Here is a 19,221-nt window from a genome sequence, read left to right as displayed (position 1 = left end):
TTATTTGTATAGCTACTAATAATAATCTAATATCAATAATACTCTTCAGCTAACAGTTAGTGACCTGAGGAGGTGATCAGTGAAGTTTAAGACCAGCTTAGTGATCATATTTACAGTTATTTATTCCATATCATATGGGATCATACATTGTTGTAATTTCAGTGTTTTAACAAAGTAAATCCCCGGAGAGTGAAGCTCTTGTGTGGCTTTGAAAGAATTTGTGCCTCCGCGTTTTTGTTTTGGGTCAACCCTCGCAAACCAAACGGCATAAGCAGCAGAAGTAAGTAGGTCCAAACCATTTTCTCCACTTACCTCTGAAATGTCAATTGCCATTGTTGGCGGCTGTGTCCGCGTCGCTCCGCCCATCTCCTCCAGTCTCTCCCTGTGTGTTGGGAGTCCGAGTCCGGCGGGATAAGGGCAACTCGTCTCCTCCTGCCTGCAGCCGAACAGCTGGACTTCTTCCCAGGGAGACAGAAGAAGCAAAAAGCCGGAGGGAGGGAGGGGGGACGCAGGCAGGCAGACCCGACCACATCCAGCCAGAGCACGGGGTGTCCACTCCGCAACATGTCCTTCAGCCCAAAGCACTCCACCCCCTTCTCAGTCACCGACATTTTGAGCCCCATGGAGGACAGCTACCGGAGGTTTGGAGGTGTGGATCCCGCTGCGGGGAGCCTCGGCTCCCATCTGGGCTCCTACAGGCAGCAGCAAGTCTCCCATCAGCCCGGTATGCAGCATCATCAGCACCCGGCGCAGCAGCAGCATCAGTCGCCTCATCTCCATCACCATCACCACCATCACCACCATCACCACCTGTCCTCCTCTTCATCCTCATCCTCCTCCTCCTCTTCCTCAGCCGCAGCAGCAGCCATGGGACCCGCCGGGCCATACCACCATGTGCCCCACCACGGGGTCCCGCAGTTCTCCGGGGCCGTAGGAGGGTTCTGTAACGGCGGCATCGGGAACGTGGGAGAGCTGCCGTCCTACCAGGAGACGGTGAGGGGCGGAGGGGCGGCGGCAGCGTGGTACAGCAACCCCGAGCCCAGATACCCGACAAGTAAGAGAAGCGTCGTTAAAAGTTTTTTTTTTTTTTTTAATCCGAGTAGTTTTAGATACTAGGTAGAAAACGGGACGGACTCATTTTTACGCACGATGGAATTTGTTTTTTTGCAACAAAAAAAAAGTGACCTAAAGAGACCTTTTACTGTTTTATGGCAAACACAGTCCTACTTCCACCTCCCTCTAGTTGGACTTCAAACTGGCCTTCTCAGAATTCACTTTCAAATACTTAAGTATTAATTACGCGTGTGCTTTTACGCACGATCGAACGAAAATGTGCAAAAATGTTTGAACTTAAAGAGAACTCAGTAAGACTAAAGCGAGCCTTTTGTTTTTTTATTTCATGGCACTGCAATTTCTACGATTCTACTTCAAAACTGGCCTTCTCAGTAAGGGAAGATTCAATTAAGTATTTCTATTATTATTTTTTAATCTGAAAAATGTTACCTGCAGCTTTTACGCACGATAGACATTTTTTTTCCAAAATGTGCCTGAACTAAAGAGAACTCCGTGAGATTGTGACCCTTTACAGTTTATTTTATGGCATTTAAATTCTACTTCAATCTGCTCTTCTCAGAATACACTTTAGTCACTTTAAAACAATCTTAAGTTTCAAAGTTAAAAGTAATTTATTAATTACGCGTGTGCTTTATGCACGATGGAAATATGTTCCAAAATGTGTGAACTAAAGAGAAGTCCGTGAGATTAAAGTGACATTTTACGGTTTATTTTATGGCACCAAAACGTCTTCTCATATCTCCCTGATAGGACTTTATAGACTGGCCTTCTCAGTCAGAGAAGCTTTAATTAAATCTTTATAAATCTGAGAAGTTTAAAAAAAAAAAACACTGGCCTACTGCTTTTACGCACTATGGAAAAATTTCCATGAGTGTGTCTGAACTAAAGAGAAGTCAGTGAGATTAAAGTGTCCTTTTACGGTTTATTTTATGGCACCGACATTTCTACTTTCATCTCCACATATTAGGATTCAAACGGGCCTTCTCAGAATTCAGTTAAGTCACGTTAAAACACTTCATTTTCAAAGTTTATCGACTTAATAATTACATAGCATTTTAAATAATCATATGACTACAAAGTGTTTATGGTGCTCCATCGTGACTTTACAGGTTTCAAATATAGTCTATGTAATAAGGATTCCTTTTAACTCCCTTAATTAAAACTTCCAACTGGCCTCAGAATTCAGTTTAGTGACTTTAAAACATTTTCATAGTTGTTTTTAAGTTATTTAAATGTTCTGTGGGTTTAATAATGTAAACATCATTTTTAATCATGTAACGACCGCGTCGTGTTGATGGCCAAATGTAACTCTTTAAATTCATGTTTTGCTTTGATAAAATCCTAAATGGATTCGAAGCAAAAACGCAAAACGTTTTTCTACTTCGGCTTATTTCATTCTCAAATTTAATACGTTTTAAATAATAGTTTTTCAACAAGTCAAATCCATCAGCATTTCAATAAAGACAATGTTTGCTGATAGATTTAAACATGAGATTAAAGACGTTTTCTTGGATTAAATGTCGACACTTAACTTCAGCAGTGAGCTGTTGTTTTTTTCTTCTTCTCAAAACGTTGATTATTTGTTCGCTAAGTTTCCAGATTCATGGGCCCCTCCGGCGGGATGAACATGTCCGGGATGGTGGGCAGTTTGGCCGGGATGGACTCCGGCGCCAAGTCCATGGTGACGCTGCACGCAGCGCCGCGGAGGAAGCGCCGGGTGCTCTTCTCGCAGGCGCAGGTGTACGAGCTGGAGCGGCGCTTCAAGCAGCAGAAGTACCTGTCCGCCCCGGAGAGAGAGCACCTGGCCGGGCTGATCCACCTCACCCCGAACCAGGTCAAGATCTGGTTCCAGAACCACCGCTACAAGCTGAAGCGGCAGGCCAAGGACAAGGCCGGGCACATGCAGCAGCAGGAGGGAAGCGGCGGTGGGAGCGGTGGAGGTCTGTGCTCAACGAGCCACCGCACCTCCTCCGTGTCCCCGGTTCTCTCCAAGAACGGTAAGGGCTGCCGGAACGACTCCAGCGGCTCCAACCAGACCGGAAACCGACAGAGCAACGCGGGGGAGGCCATGACGGCGACCCCGCAGCAGCAGGTGAACCAGCTGTCGTCTACGGAGGAGCTGGAGGATTTGTCCCCAAGTCCACCGATGGGACTGCACGGTCAGATTAACATGACGCAGACGGACGCGGCGCTAATCGAGTACACAAACAGCATGATCGGCTCCAATTTACTGTACGGGAGAACTTGGTAGGGACACCGGGAGAACAGACGGGAGCGGGCCTGTGGGGCGGCATTCCCTGATGGATTTTTTGAAAGAACCGGCAGGAGGACAAAAACGAGCACCAGACTTTTTTCCCCTTTTTCTTTCCGTGCGTAAAGTTCTGATCTTTTACGTACACAGGGACTCAAAAGACACAGAGTGGTTTTGAGCAACAAGGTACAAAAATAAACTGTATATTAGAGCCTGGTCTGAATGTTAATGTATTTTCTCACTCTTCATAACGAAATATTTGTTCAATTTTGTTTTTGTAACTGACAGATGTGACTGCTGCTGCGTTTAAACCATCAAATCTGATTTGAGGGGATTCAGGATGAGGCACGCGCACTGTGCTTCCCATTCATTTCTAGACAAATTAAATTATTGCAGGTTTATATATCAAGTTAATACAAAGTGAAGCAATAGAGGCCGGTTCGGAATTTAACAAATTGAGAAATATTTTGATTGAAAGGAAATCAGCAAATATTCATTGTCACAATTTGTTTCCAGTATTGAATAAATTACATTTTCATTTTGGACATTTTATGCTTTTTTGTGGAGCCTGAAGCAAAAAAAAAAAAAAGAAAATAAAATGCATTTGGAGCAACAACACAATTACAGTTTATAGTCAGAGTGAATGGTATAAAGACTGAATTTGGATATAAACTGAGTTTTTTTGGCCCCTTTAACACTTCGATGTACCAGAATATTCATCTGATAATGCTTCAGATCATATCCAGTTTAATCTAAAATATCACTTTTTATTTTGGGATAACATTTCGATTCTATTGGGAGTTTTATAAGAAATTAGTGAAGTGGTTTTGGCTTCTTTTAAGTTTAGATACATCTTAAGTGCAAAAAAAATAAAAAATACCAAAAAATAAAGCATTTCCTTTAAAGATTATATCATTCCTGTCAGACAAATATAACCCAAACATTACCGTTAATGTTTTATTACACATGTTTGTTACCTTTTTAAACACATGAACCACTTTTGGAGAGATTCATCTCAAAAATAAACACAGCGGGACACTTTGTCCTTGACTTACTTGTATTTTACAAGTTTTACAGGCAGTTTGTCTTAAAAATCACAAGTTACATATTACGATTTTTTTTGTGTGTAAGTAGAATAAAAAGGGAAAAAATAAAAATAAAAAACAATTTCATTGTTCAAGAAGACAATACACTGAAAAAGAAGGATGACATGTCTCCCCTAAAAATAGTCGGGCCCACACCCTGAAAGTCCCAAAGTCAAACTTTGAGTTTAGTTCCAGTTGTATCTTCTGGATGGAGGCGGCGCGGGGTAACCTCTGCCAGAGCTGTAGGCCTGAAACACAAGATCACAACGTTACAACAAGGTAACTAACTAAAGACACCACTGCTGCTAAAGCTGCTAATAACATTAAACCGTTACAGGCATATCCAAGTCTGATCAGTGGAATTAAATCAATTCATTTTATCTGCAACAGTGATTTTTGCTTTTTAAATTATTTAATTATTGTTTGTCTTCTTAGCTGGAAAGGTCACATGTTGCTTCACAAAAATCAAACATATTCAAAGCCATAAAACCAAAAAACAAACCTTGAATTCACTGACTTTAACTCTGCTTTCATGGTGACGAGGGGAAAAAATGGCGACATTTAGTATTTGATCTGTGCTTTGATTAAAACTTTTCATGCAATGTGGCGGCGGAGTTTCATGAACCGCAGCAACGTAAATATATCTTTTGAAATGGTTTGACTTTTGGCCACAACTTTACATCCATCTAGTGTAGAAATAATCATTTTTAACCCTTGTGTTGTCTTCCCGCTGTTTAAATTGAAACCTTTTTCTTCAACGTTTCTTTTTCCGTTTAACACTTGTCACTTTTTTCTGACGTTTTGTCCATTTTTTTGTCACTTTTTCTAAAGTTTGTCAAATTTTTCCTCCAATTTTTGAAGCTTTTTGTCACTTTTTTTCCCCCAACATTGTCGAGTTTTGGGTCTCATGAAGGTCTGTTTGAAATCTCTTGATCAGTTAGTCCATCAAAACAAGCATTATTTTATAATTTCCTGACACTTTATTATAGACTATCATTATCATTCAAAAGATAAATAAAACGATAAGAAAAACAATATGCGGCGTAAATCGAGCACTTCTGAAAACCATCATCAACATTTAACCCGCTCATCTTCTAAAGAATAAATGACGAATCCAAAAATGTCAAACACAGGATTAAGTAAGGATTGCTGGGTGGGGGGGGGGTTTGAAAATGCTTTCAAAAAAAATTCACACTAACCAAACACGACGATCACCTCAAAAGGAGTTTCATTCATTTCAAAACAAGTTGAGTGAACTGGCAGGGCTCGTCTAGCATCACCATCCAATCACATTAGTTTCTGCTCGGACTGTCCAAACAGGACGGCTACCAAACTCCCTCTTTTCATAACTTTTATTAATAAGCCGACAGGGAAATAAAAGTCGTCTTACTGAACGTATCGAGTTTAATCACGGCCTGTTGAAGATGAAACTCCGCCCCCTGTCTGTTTGATTTCAAGTGTTTACCTGATGCTGTGGTCCCCGGGTGTCCCTGCGACCGCGCCAATCGTCTTGGCGGTCGTGGTAGCGCTGCTGGTAGGTGCCCCCCGCCGGCGCCCCTCCCTGCCCGCGGCTCATGTTCTGCTGGTAGGCCGACTGCTGCGACTGCGCGGCCCGATCCCAACCGTGACCCCGGCTGGCTCCGTACTGCTGCGCCGGCGGCGGCTGCTGCTGCTGCTGCTGCTGCCTGGAGACAGCCACACATCAAACCTGTTTAAGGAGACTTTCACCAAGGTCTTCAATCAGTACGGATATTTGATGTTACTGTCGGAAGAGGCTATAAAAAGACCTTGGAAGAAGAAGTACCTGAAATTCAAAACATCTCTGAATCTGTTAAAAGCAGTTCAAATATTTCACCTTTGGTTGAAAAGCACAAAAAAAATAAATAAATAAAACTATTATGGCACATTTTTCAGGTAGTCTCAGAAAGACGTTACCTTTTAATTGATCTCTCACGACTTTGTGCTTTACTTAAAGTGACAATGGACACTTTAAGAGCAAAGGGGCATAAATCAAAACCAGAGACCGTCTTTTGGCTCATTACTTGTCCAGATTATGGCTTTACTGGCAGGGCTGAGTATCATGGACAGGAGACTTTCTCCAATACCTTCCTTTGAGTAAAATAAACATGTTGTTCCATGTAATAAAACAGACCTACCTTCAGTTATTTACCAACTATTTTGATAAGCGATTAACCGGTTCAGTGATTTTTCAAGCAAGAACAGAGCTTCGATCAGTATTTGGTTGTGGCTCGTCCGAGGTGTTCTTCTACCACTTTCACAGTTTTATAGCATTAAAAACGGAATCTCTGTGTTTTTGGAGATGAACGTTTTCCTTTATTTTCTGACATGTGCAGATTCATTAATAAAAAACAATAGTTATGAGTTGCAGCTTATAAAAAATATCTTATTTAAAAAACAAACAAAAAAACAGAAAAGTTATGATTTAGATCAGGAAGTGTTTGACCACAAAGTAAAGAAGAGCAACTTTCCCTAATTAATTCTTTAACATTTGTCTTTAACTCAGCACGTCTTATTTTATTCCTTAAAAAAAAAAAAAAGAGACAAAAACAAGTCGCCACTGAAGATCTGTGTTACAGGAATAAAATGATTGACCTTGTGCTCCGACAAACGAGGCGACCTTTAACTCTGCTTTAAAGTGACCTCGCTAAAATCCCCCTCGACTGGCGTTTACTGAGGGATCGAGCTCTCGAAGAGATAAAACGGCCTCTCCTCTCAGATGACTTAGCAAAGATGCACATGAAAGAACAGAGTATGAAATGAACCATATTCACATATGGCTCGGATCGTCCTCGCATTGCGTCCGTGGGACCGAGAGTAAAGTCTGCACGCCACGGCCCTCCAAACCGCCGGCCGGACAATGTGTCCATGCAACAGTGATATTAAAAGTCTCTTCTTAGTAACAATGAAGAGAGAAGAAAACGAAGAGCAACAGCACCATCCCTCATTACTGAACCATGTCACACTCTGGCCAGCGCCAGACTTAACTTAGATAATCCCCTCTTCTCCAAGTTCCTCCTGCATTTCATTTAGTCCGGTCCTGAGTAGTTAAAGAAACAGTTTTCAGTCGCCGCTAATAACCACTGACCCGAGGTGACACGGAGCCACAATGGGCCTGAAAAGTTGAACTAGAGAACCTGATTAGGACTTTGGAGAGGGTCTGGAGCCAGAATCAATAGCTGGACTGGGCGGGCGGCGACGTCGGCAGCACAGGGAACGACGCGGCCTCCAACAGCATTAGCGATGCCTCATTAAGTTGCACAAACCTCCTCGAGAGAAATTTGTTTTAGAGCGTCAGGGAAAAATCGTAATTCAGCAGCAGCAAAGCCCCCCCGATGGAAGGAAGGCAGAGCGCTGGTGTAGAAAGGCTGGAAATCTGCTACAATAACCCCAAACCAAGGCCTTGACATGATGTTCAATGCACTATTATTGTTAAAAGGAAACACACAGAGGGAAGTTTAATGAAAAGGATGTGCAAGTCTTCTTGTAAAATATATATATTTTTTTTTTTTTTAAAAAGGAGGCAAAATGTCTTTCATAAGAATCAGGAAGACATAAATGCCAGCATGCTAACCATTAACTTTACTGCCAACAACAAGAACAAAACGCAAGATTTACAACAACAAAAAAGCAGACAAACCAGCCAACTCACCTTGGATACTGGGGCTGGTGGTAAGAGGGAGGCGCTCCCAGCAAACTGTTCTGCCTGGAATCTGCGGAGAACAAAAGACGACATGTTCAGAAGTGGTTCCGCTGAGCTGGGCTTGAAGTTTTGGAAGAAAGAGGAGAAGGAAGGGGACAGAGGACAGTTTATCCTAAATTTGATCTTTTAATACACTATTAAAGCAGCAGCAGCAGTATGGAGCAGTTTGTTTATATTACGTCCGCCAAGGAGGTTATGTTTACGGCTTAGATTGTTGGTCAGCAGGATTATGAAAAAAACAAAAACAAACTACTGGCCCAGGGCGCATATACAATTTATTTTTCACTTCCGTTAACATTGCGAGGGCAAGGTGTTGTTGGAGGTCTGCGCTCTCCGAGTGCCCTTCTAGTTCTTTTATGTTTTACCTAAAACTTTAACATGCGATTCACTTTAAATACTAAACAGGATCATAAAAAAAGGAAACACTTCACATTTACATTATCCGAGTTGACTTTTCTGAGTTAAAACGCGACGAAACCTGAAAGAAATCCTGTAGTTTCATTGTTAAGAAGCCAAAACGTGAAAAATTTGACATTAAACAATGAAACTAATTAACCCAATTCAAATCAGCTTTAATCTAAAATAAAAAAATAAAAATAAAAAAAGAGAGAGAAAATACCTAATATTTAATTTCTGTCATTGACACAGAACAAATCAGTTGTCATGACAAAATTAAGCTTTTTCAAACACCGAATCACGGCCGGCTCTGGAGAGGAGCGGTGCCGGGGGGAGTGGGGGTTTGCGAGGGAAAGCAGCAGCACCACATTTGCATTTTTTGTTCAGAAAATGAAATAAGCATTCAGCCGGCAGCATTGTGGACACCTCAAGTACCCTGGTTCCATCGCTGCAAGCCCTTCACAAAGACACACTTAAAAAGGAGCTAACGGCTTCTTCCAGATTCACGGTTGCCAAGGCGATGACCAGCTGCGAGCCACGGACTTGTTTGTTTATAGGGGGCAGGCCTGCTGAGTGGCTCAGCTCAGGGTGGGTGAAGGGTGCCATGAAAAGGACCCAGAGGCCCAGATTCACGAACCTGGGAAGAAGTCGGTCTAAAAATTTGGACCGATACGAGTTCACAGAAGTCGAGTCTGACGATTTAGGATTAAAGTATAAAGCGAGTGTAGATATTAGAGCTGGAGCAGGATGTGTTGTTTAGAAGTAAGACAACGTCTCGATGGACGCTCACTGTCGAAGCCTTACGGTATGTCCCATCAGGGACGAAGAGGATAGAGAGAATGTTTATCAAACATGTCACAATAACTTAGGGAATTCGACTAATTATTCATTTCAATATTGATGAATCTGTTTAGAGCTGAAACAATTAATCAATTAGTCCATCGACAGAAAATTTATTATGATATAACTTGAAGGGCCTTTACTTGACATTCAGAAGATTAATATAGCAGTAAACAAATGTGTTGGGTTGTGATCTGAGCTTCTCTGTGCTGCGTTTTACGTGTGCACGTGAGTGCCTTGTGCATCGGCATCTGACAGCGAGGGCCGCGACAAAGTGTCGGTGTTTGACGAGCTGGGAGCGGCCAGTGAGAGCCACGCGGAGGCAATCCCAGACCACTTTGTTTTCTGAATTGAGTACATCCCCTATAGCAAAAATTTGCAAAAGGTTTTCTCGTTACAGCTTCTCAAATGTGAATATTTGCAAATGTAGCGCAAATTTTAAATGAATTTCTGAACCGGAAAAGTTGATTCCCAGCTAGAACCCAAAAAAAAAAAAAAAAAAGCAGGTTTTCATTGACCTGAGGTGCGAACCGTGGCGACATCAGGGTCATATTCTACAGGTTGAATAGAAAGGATGGAGAACGCAACAATGAGTATGTTTACATGTAAACCAATATTCCACTATTATTCTGAATAGGACAATATTCCTAATATGATACAGGTCATGTAAACAGCATATTCCGGTTGGATATTAAGGCTTTTTTCTGAATATAGCATTTCCCGATTAAGACGTGGGATATTCTGGCATTATTCGGGTTTTAGAAGCCTTCTTTATACATGTATACAGCGCATTCGGAATGTGTGTCTCAATCAGGGTTTTACTGCAGTTTCGGCCTCTTGCCCGTTTACGGCTTACGGTCAGCTCTGTGCGTTGCTATGGTTGCTGTAAACAAACCAACCAGCCAACAGTTTGCAGGGCTGCAGACCCGATAAGAAGGAGAAACACAGCTACTTTTAAACATTATCAAAGACTTGGATGTCAACAGGTTTTTGGATATGCACAAACATAGCTACGCCGACCTTTTCAAGAAGCTGGTTGAAGGAATGAAAGAAGGACGCTGTGTTCACACGGTCCAACAAGTCTGCCACTGCTGGTAAACTTAAAAAAAAAAAAAAAAAACTTATTTTGCATGGCTACATGTAAACGGGAATATTCACTTTCATTAGCCGTGTAAACAGCTTAGTTGGAATATCGTCTTTTTTCGAATAAGGGCAAAAACGGAATATTACGTGCATGTAAACCTAGTCAGTGAAGAGGTCAAGTGAGAAAAAAAAAGTGTGTAGTGGTCTCATTAATAGTTGGTCCATTCTTGTTTTTGGATGAAAACATATCTGTAATAACTGAAGCTAGCAGGTACTCAATGCAATATCTTGCTACTACTGTTTACTTCCATTGCAACACCCCCGCCCCCCCGTTAATGACATCTTAGATTACAATGGTTCCACTCATAACTGGTGGAAAAGCGGGCTTGTCGCTAGATAGCAAAGCTCGATTCTTTGGTTTTCCATTAACAAGTTGTTTCCATTAGATAGTACCTGGTACCAACTCAAGACATCCGGCACAAACACGCCATTTTCAAATAGCCGACTTACTGTCAATAGCAACTGCAATTTCTTTAATCACTCAACACAGATAAAAAATAAAAATAAAAAGCCGCCTGCAAAACTACGCCATACCCTACGTATACTAGCCGTACAATCGAAGTGTAGATGTTCCTGTTTGGCTGCCAAACAGATTTAGCGAGTGTCATCAGAATCAGAAAAGTGTTTACTGCCACAGTAAGTTACATTTATGTGGAATCTGCTCTTGGTATTTGGTGCATACATAAAACAAACAAGTTGAACATTAATAAGAATAAACAAATACCGAAACAAACAAATATATACAAAATAGCGGTTTAGCATAGAAAAAGGAGGACGAATAGGTTGAGTGCAGAATGTAAAAAATATACAGCATGTAGTATGTATAGTCCAAGAAGAAGGTTAGTGCAAGGTGTAGTGACTAGAGTTGGGGGCGGGGGATTGAGAGTCATTGACAGTGGTGGTCCGGGGCCTTGTTGGGGACAACAGGTTCAAGATGTCAAGGCAGTTTCACACCGCGTTGCTGTGACGATCAGCTGAGATTACCCCCTACACTGATGGAGTACCATCCACAGTGGAAAACGTAACGTTTACTGACATTCAAAATCTGTAAATTCTTACAGAAATTTGTTTGCTCCATTAAGACCAAGTTTCCAACATAATGTGCTATGAGAGAACATAAAAGCCTGAACAGCTAGAAGCATCGTGGGACACAAACATGTGCCAATGAAACTTGTTTTGAGATTGACAACACAAAGACAAACTCTGGGCTGCATTAGTATCCTACTGTACATTATTAACCTTAACTATTTAATAGAAATGTAATGAATAAAAAGAATGAGGAAATAAAATGTCACAGTAGGTTTACAGATCTGTGTGAAAGGAACATCGATAATGTTGATAATTGATAGTTATTAAAGGCTAATTATCAGGAGAGTAAACCGTCGGGACACTAACGGCAGACAGTTAAGCATTTTGGAACTCATAAAAAAAAAAAAAGCATTAAAATGAAAGAAAATACTGAAATGATGACCTTCTCACTGAAAGGGAAGTCGTGCAGGAAATATTCCACCGGTTTTCTGCTGCAAAAAAGTAGTAAAAACGTACAATCACCAGCCAGCAGGCAGACTGCTGTCGGCGCATTGTCATTTTGTCTTTGTCATTCAGTTTTCATGTTTGATTATCTCCTCCACCAACAAACTTTAAGTGGACCACCCAGTTGGGCTCCAATTATAACCCCACAACACTCTGGTCTTCTTTTCCTCATCGCCTGCGATGACTCAAAAGAGAGAATTACAAGTGGACACCTGTCAATCTCCTTCATTAACAATGATCTGAAAGTGTATAGACCTCCAGTCTGCGCCGGACAAAAGCCAACAAAGGATTACGCTTTAAATCCTTAAAACACGCTGTGTCCACTGTATTAATGCAGGGATTACAACCGCGCTAAACAACTAAACGTCTCTCTCCGCCTCTTTTCAATTAGCTCAGCGACTATTTGACTCAGCTCCCGTCCAGCCGGCTCAGATCTGACAACGGAAGCAGGACAGTAACTTTTCTGCAGACAGACGGACTCCCAACACTTCATCTGCCACTGTTGCTTCACAAACCGAGAATACATTTTAGAAAAGATTAAAACCTCTGAGGGAACCGCAGCTGAGGGCGCTTTGATTAAAATCAGAAGAAGATTTTTCTGGTATCACCATATATTACAAAATAAATAAATAAATAATCGTATGAAACTGTACTTCCAATACAAAATAAGCCAAACTTCAAAAAGGCACTAAAGTTAAGTAACGTCGCAGCTGTACAAGATGTTGGTTTAAAGTTTTATTTTTCCAATCAAAGAATAAGCCAAAACAACGAATAATGTGACAAGGAATTTGGTTATCAAAAAGTATATAATAATTAGGTAAATAATTTGATTCATACTAAGGTTAGACACTTCTATTTTAAGCACTGGCCCCACAGGCCACTCAGCCCCTACATTTGGTCGCCAAAGTACATTTTTAGTGGCCCAAAGACCATTCTACCCAACTTAACACAGCCTTCCTTAACTCTAACACTTCCTTAAATTAAAAGACATTACCAGAATGATAAAATATATAATTCTTTAAAGTTCTTTGTAAACATATGTATTCTCTCAGTCTCTTAATTCAGTGTGTTTCGATACATACATCTGAACTCATTTGTTAGCTTTCAATTACAATATCCTTGGAGTCATAAATATTGAGTTATTGTCAAGTCCTTGAATACCTTCTAGCCTCTGACAGTAAACGTTTCTGATGAACCGTTTTGAGGCTGCAGATCTTAAATCCACGTGGGAGTATCAACACTAAGCAACATTCTGAGATGTGTGAATGTTTTTTAAAAGACAGAAGAGCTACATGTATCTGGTGACTATTGTTGTTGAAGTTGGTCTACCAGCCAGTGTGAGCAGCCATTACGTGCAGTTGTTATTCTGAAGTGGCTGGGGAGTTGAGTTTGGAGGCTTATCAGCCACTATGGCTGCTGGATGAATGAGTTACTTTGCTGCCCTGGTTAAAATTTGGTGTCACTGTGTGTCAAAGACAATAATGGCCACCAGCAGAGACTCCCCGGTTGGTTATTAAACAACAGCTGGTCTGGCTGCAGCACACAAAGCCTTGCAGCATGTTTCAGAGGCAGCGTGTTGACACATCACCACAGGAGGTAGCAACGCCGCCAAAGAGGGAAGTTAACTTTGGTTTCAACCCTCTTCAGAGCGCATCACACACCCAATCAAACAGGATCCTCCCGGATGCTTTTATCAGAGGGGGCCACTGTGTCCAGCGGAGCCACTCGACAGTCTCATTACTGGCCCAGGTCTCCCACAATGCTAATCAGCAACCAAACCCCCCACACACACACACAATGAATTCACAAAAGCCCAGAGCAGCAAAGCCTGCAGTGATTACTGGCCAAGCAGAGGATTGGCCCTGAGAAAGCGTTATCTGGACAAAAGCTAGGCTCCGGCCTCCTGCTGCAGAATAAGGCCTACTTGTCCGGATAATCACATTCCTAGGGGGACGCCAATATTTTAGTTGGTCAAGTCCAGATTTTACCACCAATGTTTAAACAGAATTCAGAAAGTTTCCCCGAGTCACTTGTGTTGTTAGAAAAAGTTGAATAATTCCAGGTGTTGATAGCTTAAAATCTTATTTTAGACCAAAGTTGAACATGTGTCATCGCCATAGGGGGGAAAAAAAAAATAAAAAAATCCGACATCAGCGCTACCTTCGAAAACAGAGTTTAAGCTCCAGGTTCTTGATTTAACAAACCCGATCGTCAAAGATGATCAAAAATCCCCAGAATCAGGCCGGGAATCAGAGACGAGCCATGCTGAACATTTACAAAGATACCTATTTGTTAAAGTAATAATTTCGCAAAACAATGATAGAAAAAATATAGAGATTAAAAAAAAGAATATCCTGGATGGCTAATTGGCAAGTTTAACATTAAGAACGAGTGGCAGAGGCCAGGGGAGGTGCTACCGCAATCCGGAGGAGCCAAAAAACCCCATTTGCATCAAGTGCCACCAGAATAGCTGCGACTCCCCCGCACGCCATCAGTGGGCAGATGAGATTATTCATCTACTTGCAAATTGGCACATCAAAGTCAAACTGGAGAAGCGCTGGCAGAGGGCTGCGGGGCCGAGGCCGAGCACACACCGTGATTAGAAGCAGGGGAAGAGATTCTGCATCCATATGTGACAACGGTCAACCAATCCCTCACGTGATGAACAAAAGGCAGCTTTTTTAAAATTATACAGCGACATTATGTGTGTTTCAAAGAGACTTTGTATACAAAGTGACGTATACATTTGTCCTTATTGTGTTTTAGGCGTTTAGACGATGCCGTTCGTTATAAAGAAGCAGGTTCTGTGTATTGGCTCGAGGACATTTCAGAAGGTCATACAACAGCCGATGAGGAGAGAAAGGACATGCTTCAATGCTCGTATACTGGTAGAGCAGTTTGCTGGAGCTTATATTCAATAGTTTTCCTGCTTGATATAGTTGATAAAACTTGTTCGGCGGCAGAAAGCTGTGATCTTTGTTTCAGACAACCGATATGAATATGACTAAAGATGTGCCAACGTTTTTCTTGTCCTAGATCAGGAGTCCTTTGGAGTACAATACTTAATATATTTTAGTTTCTCTTGTATGCACAAAGAAAAAACTACTGAAAAGGGAAAACACTCTTACTCTGAGTAAAGAATCAATAATACTTTCACAGGCTTCAAAGTGACCTCCCTTTCCATGACAGGTAGAACATTTTAAAGAGGCAGAAATCGTGAAAAATAAATGTTATAGCTGTTTCTAATGGGACTGGTGTAATTGTAGTAATACTACAAGGCTACAGGCGTGAATCCAACAATTCACACAATTTTAGAGTTCGTTCACAATCTTGGTAGCAGAAGTTTGACAAGGTCTACCATGCTTTTTTACAAAACCTTTAACTAATAAGTTATATTTTTTTTGTCAAAGTCTCCAATGTTTGTTCAAAGCTGATATGATAAACCCTTTGTGTCACCACATCTAAATCCGTCTGTCTCATCTGAATACATTTGTTACATTGTAAAGTTGTGTTGGTTTTGTTATTTACTCCTCTGACCAGAATAAACAGGTGCGGCAAAGTCTCAAATATCACACTTTTATAAAGTTGCATGGTTTGTTTTTGACATCATTTGATAAAAGACAATGTGATAAAAGAGATAGACAGGAAATGCAGAAAGAGTGGGCAAGGTCCAGTAGCCTTTTGAGTGAGCGCTGCAGCCGCAAAATGGGCCGCAATGTAATCCATTAGAGCAAGGTGCAACGTCAATGTACGCCCACTAAAAGCTTCTGCCGCTGACAGGCTCAGATCGTTATTATAAGTGTCTGACTACATTCTGAAAGGGACCCTACAGTTAGTTAGGTACAGAAAAATGTTCCTGTCGCTTGATCTGGTTGGTTTTTTATCATATCTAACCAAGTCTCGCTCACGGAGAAGTCCCGTTCATAAACCTCGTGAGAGGCATTTTGTTGCCATAAGACAGCGGTTAAAAACAGTGAGTGAGAGAGAGAAATGCCGGGAAGAGTTTGTTGTGGTGGGAAATACGCTTGCACGATAAATCGTTATAAAATCGCCATCTCGAGTCACCCGTTCTGTTAAATGACTTTGATTCTCATTTAAATTTTATGAGCCGACTGCGTCACAATCGCTACTTCTTTCTTCTGAGAGTTTTAAACAGACTGTATAAAATAGGTTTTAAAGTGCTCCGAAGCGCTGCAATGCTCTCCCTTCTCTTCATTGAAGCCTCTATGTTTACAGGCACAAGCAATGTGCTATAGGTGCCAAAACAAAAATCTGTTTGGTTCTGCCAATTTGTTATGTTGTGTCATGGTTCAATGTGTGCAATAAACATAGTGGGAAAGTGTAGCAATGTAGCAAATCAAAAAGATTTTCAATGTCATGCGTAAATATTTAGCTGATAGACAATGTGTAAGAGGCCACACGATTTTAGAACAACCAATAAAATGAATCCCATGTTAATCTGTGGTTCAAATACAGCAGAGCATGAATTCAAATACATTCTATTGTATAAACATTGCTTACTGACACACAGAGAGAGAGAGAGAGAGAGAGAGAGAGAGAGAGAGAGAGAGAGAGACTTACGTTGGAATGGTTGGTGGCCGCCCCTATGTGAAGAACGGTAGTTTCCTTGTTGGTAGTTGCTCGGTGGCGGGGCGTTGCTGTACTGTCCGCCGTGCTGGTTTCTGTTCAGACTGTGGCTGAAGGAACGGAGAGAAGAAGTTGTGCTGTAAGAATCAAACTCGCAACAACAAAAGATTTGTCACATTTTCATCATCTTTATACACAAACGTGTTTATGGTAGTCAGTGTTTGCACTTCTGGTCAGGGCAGAAAATCCTCAAATCTTTTCAATTTTCCCGTTGAAGCTTCTTTTATGCTTCAACATGGACAGTTTGAACAGCGTGTTCAGACTGAAAGCAGCCCACAGACCTGTGTTGCTTCATGTACAGATGACATGAAACGCAGGAAGTCCCGTCCACATCTGTATTTGAAGGCTAATTTAATGCCAAAACGTTTGACAGTTTCTGCAGCAACGATTTTACCTTTGTATTGTGAGGATCGCGAGTAGTACTACTAGTAATACTAATAAGTTCAAGTTACACAGTAATCTACCAGGAATGAGCGCTTGCATGTATTTGAGTGGTCACAGCAGCGCCCTGCCAGATGACGTCACTTAAAAAGTTGAGCCTGGTTCACCATCAAGGTGACGTCCCACATGCCTAGAGACTTCAATTTATTTTTTTTATTGTCAGAGGTCAGCATGCCAAGGTCCGCGCAACCCCCCCAGTGAGAAGATTTCTGACAAACTTGTAAGGAAATGTTTTGACTTAAAGCCTTGTTTTGATTTAAAGGGTAACTACAGTTTTTTTTTTTTTTTCAACCCGGACCCTATGTCCCTATGTGTTTGTGTCTAAGTGACTGATGGGAACAACAATCTTTGACATTGGTCCAGTATTAAGAGAGATCGCTGCAGTCGGCAGCGGTGAAACAAGTTACAATCTAAGTTAACAGGACAATTGTCCAGCTTGTATTTACCTTCACAAAAGTGTTTGTTTTGCCGCTGACAGACTCAGATTAATATTCTAAGTGTCTGACAACATTATGGAAAGGATCCCTACAGAGACAGACCTTTAAAACCTATTTGAGGCCTTTCTGTTTAACCAGAAACAGCTCTGAAGTCGCTAAACCCACCAGACTCCATTTAGAAAAGCAATACTTTTAGTGTGTATAGAGCCAACATATTTTCACATGTAAATCAGTAAACTATGTGTTTATTTCAACCAGAACTAGAGTTGCGATGGTTGGAAAAGTGGAAAGACGACCAAAAACGGCTTTTCATAGTTTTATTTTGATTCTGTCCACTTTGAATGAAGTGTATTTTACGATGCTAAAATTACTGTTTATTTACATAGAGTCTGGTGGGTTTAGCGAACACAATTTTGTGGAAGTTTTTAGGTTTAAAAAAAATAAAAAATCTTAACAGAAAGGTCGACCTCCAGAGAAATCCTTTCCATAATGTGGTCAGACAGCGGCAAAACAAACACTTTTGTGAAGGTAAATACAAGCTGGACAATTGCCCCATTAACTAACATTGTAGATTGTTTTTCTGCTGCCGACTGCAGCGATCTCGCTTAATACTGGACCAATGTCAAAGATTGTTGTTCCCATCAGTCAAATAAATAAAATTTATATATATATATATATATATATATATATATATATATATATATATATATATATATATATATATATATATATATATATATATATATATATGTGTGTGTGTGTGTGTGTGTGTGTGTGTGTGTGTGTGTGTGTGTGTGTTACACTTTAAGACTGGATATTTGTTGAACATACATGACATTGTATTTTTTTTTAGATTGTTTAAGGATGCTGACAGCCCGGAACAAATAAACAGGTGCAGATCTTAACAATACGATATTCTTAATATTCTTCTTAAACTACTATAAAATGGTTTCAAAGTTATTGATGTTTGTATTAATCACGAACACAGTTCTGCAGATTTATACGACTTGACATAGAAGGATGGATGTTTGATTTCCAGCTCTACATGTCCACATGTCGTTGTGTCCTTGGGCAAGACACTGAATCCCAAATTGTTCCTGATGTTCAGGCCAGCAACAGATAAAAGCGCTTCATAAAAAGGCAGTCCATTTACCATTTAGTTTATAATACTTAATTACAAATATATACAAAAGACAACTTGTGTTTCTTCGGTAGCCGTTTCCAGACAGAAGTCTCCATCATATCTGAGGTGTACAAAGCTGGCTTCTTGCCTCAGACTGGACTTAACACTCACCCCTCAGTCAATCATTTGAAATCAAAGAAATAAAAAAAAAAAAGATCCTTTTCTTAACAGGTTCTTTCTCCAGGTTTTTCTGCTCACCATCCTCTGAGCACCTGCCTATGTGGCCCCATCAAGGCACATAACTGCCTGAATTACCGACTTAGTTTTTTTTGGGGAAAAAAAAGAAAAAGGAATACACGCCGTTTCTTCAAATCCCTGCATAATTAATTCCCAAACGCGCCACAGTTGGACCGAGCCAGATGTTCAATTATTCGCATTTCCTTAATGATAATATCAATGTGTGGAGGAGAGAGCTTAGATCATAATCAAGGATGGCTGGTTAATGGGGAGCGTTCGGAGGGTGGGGGTGC

General features: G+C 40.9%; 2 protein-coding genes across 4 annotated transcripts in view; one reads left to right on the top strand and one right to left on the bottom strand.

Annotated features, from left to right (window-relative positions):
* Positions 1 to 527: 527 nt before the first annotated feature.
* Positions 528 to 3,325, top strand: nkx2.4b (NK2 homeobox 4b). The gene is made up of 2 exons (XM_078274390.1): positions 528 to 1,054; positions 2,667 to 3,325. The coding sequence occupies exons 1-2, from the start codon at positions 565 to 567 to the stop codon at positions 3,323 to 3,325; spliced, it is 1,149 nt and encodes a 382-aa protein (XP_078130516.1). The 5' UTR covers positions 528 to 564.
* A 943-nt stretch (positions 3,326 to 4,268) lies between these two features.
* The window catches only part of xrn2 (5'-3' exoribonuclease 2), a 43,250-nt gene continuing 28,297 nt past the window's right edge, over positions 4,269 to 19,221 (bottom strand). Inside the window, exons 28-32 of one of the 3 annotated variants that reach the window (XM_078274388.1) lie at positions 16,625 to 16,740; positions 8,081 to 8,141; positions 5,876 to 6,095; positions 4,913 to 4,937; positions 4,269 to 4,658 (exon numbers count right to left, since the gene is read on the bottom strand). In XM_078274388.1, coding sequence (XP_078130514.1) covers positions 4,929 to 4,937; positions 5,876 to 6,095; positions 8,081 to 8,141; positions 16,625 to 16,740 — 406 coding nt within the window. In that variant the 3' untranslated portion in view covers positions 4,269 to 4,658; positions 4,913 to 4,928. The remainder of the gene's footprint in view (positions 4,659 to 4,912; positions 4,938 to 5,875; positions 6,096 to 8,080; positions 8,142 to 16,624; positions 16,741 to 19,221) is intronic. The other 2 variants (XM_078274389.1, XM_078274387.1) reach the window with 2 other exon arrangements.

This window comes from Sander vitreus, chromosome 18 (genome assembly GCF_031162955.1).
Source record: "Sander vitreus isolate 19-12246 chromosome 18, sanVit1, whole genome shotgun sequence".
NCBI classification, from domain to species: Eukaryota; Metazoa; Chordata; class Actinopteri; order Perciformes; family Percidae; genus Sander; species Sander vitreus.
This window is presented reverse-complemented; position numbering and strand designations above follow the sequence as displayed.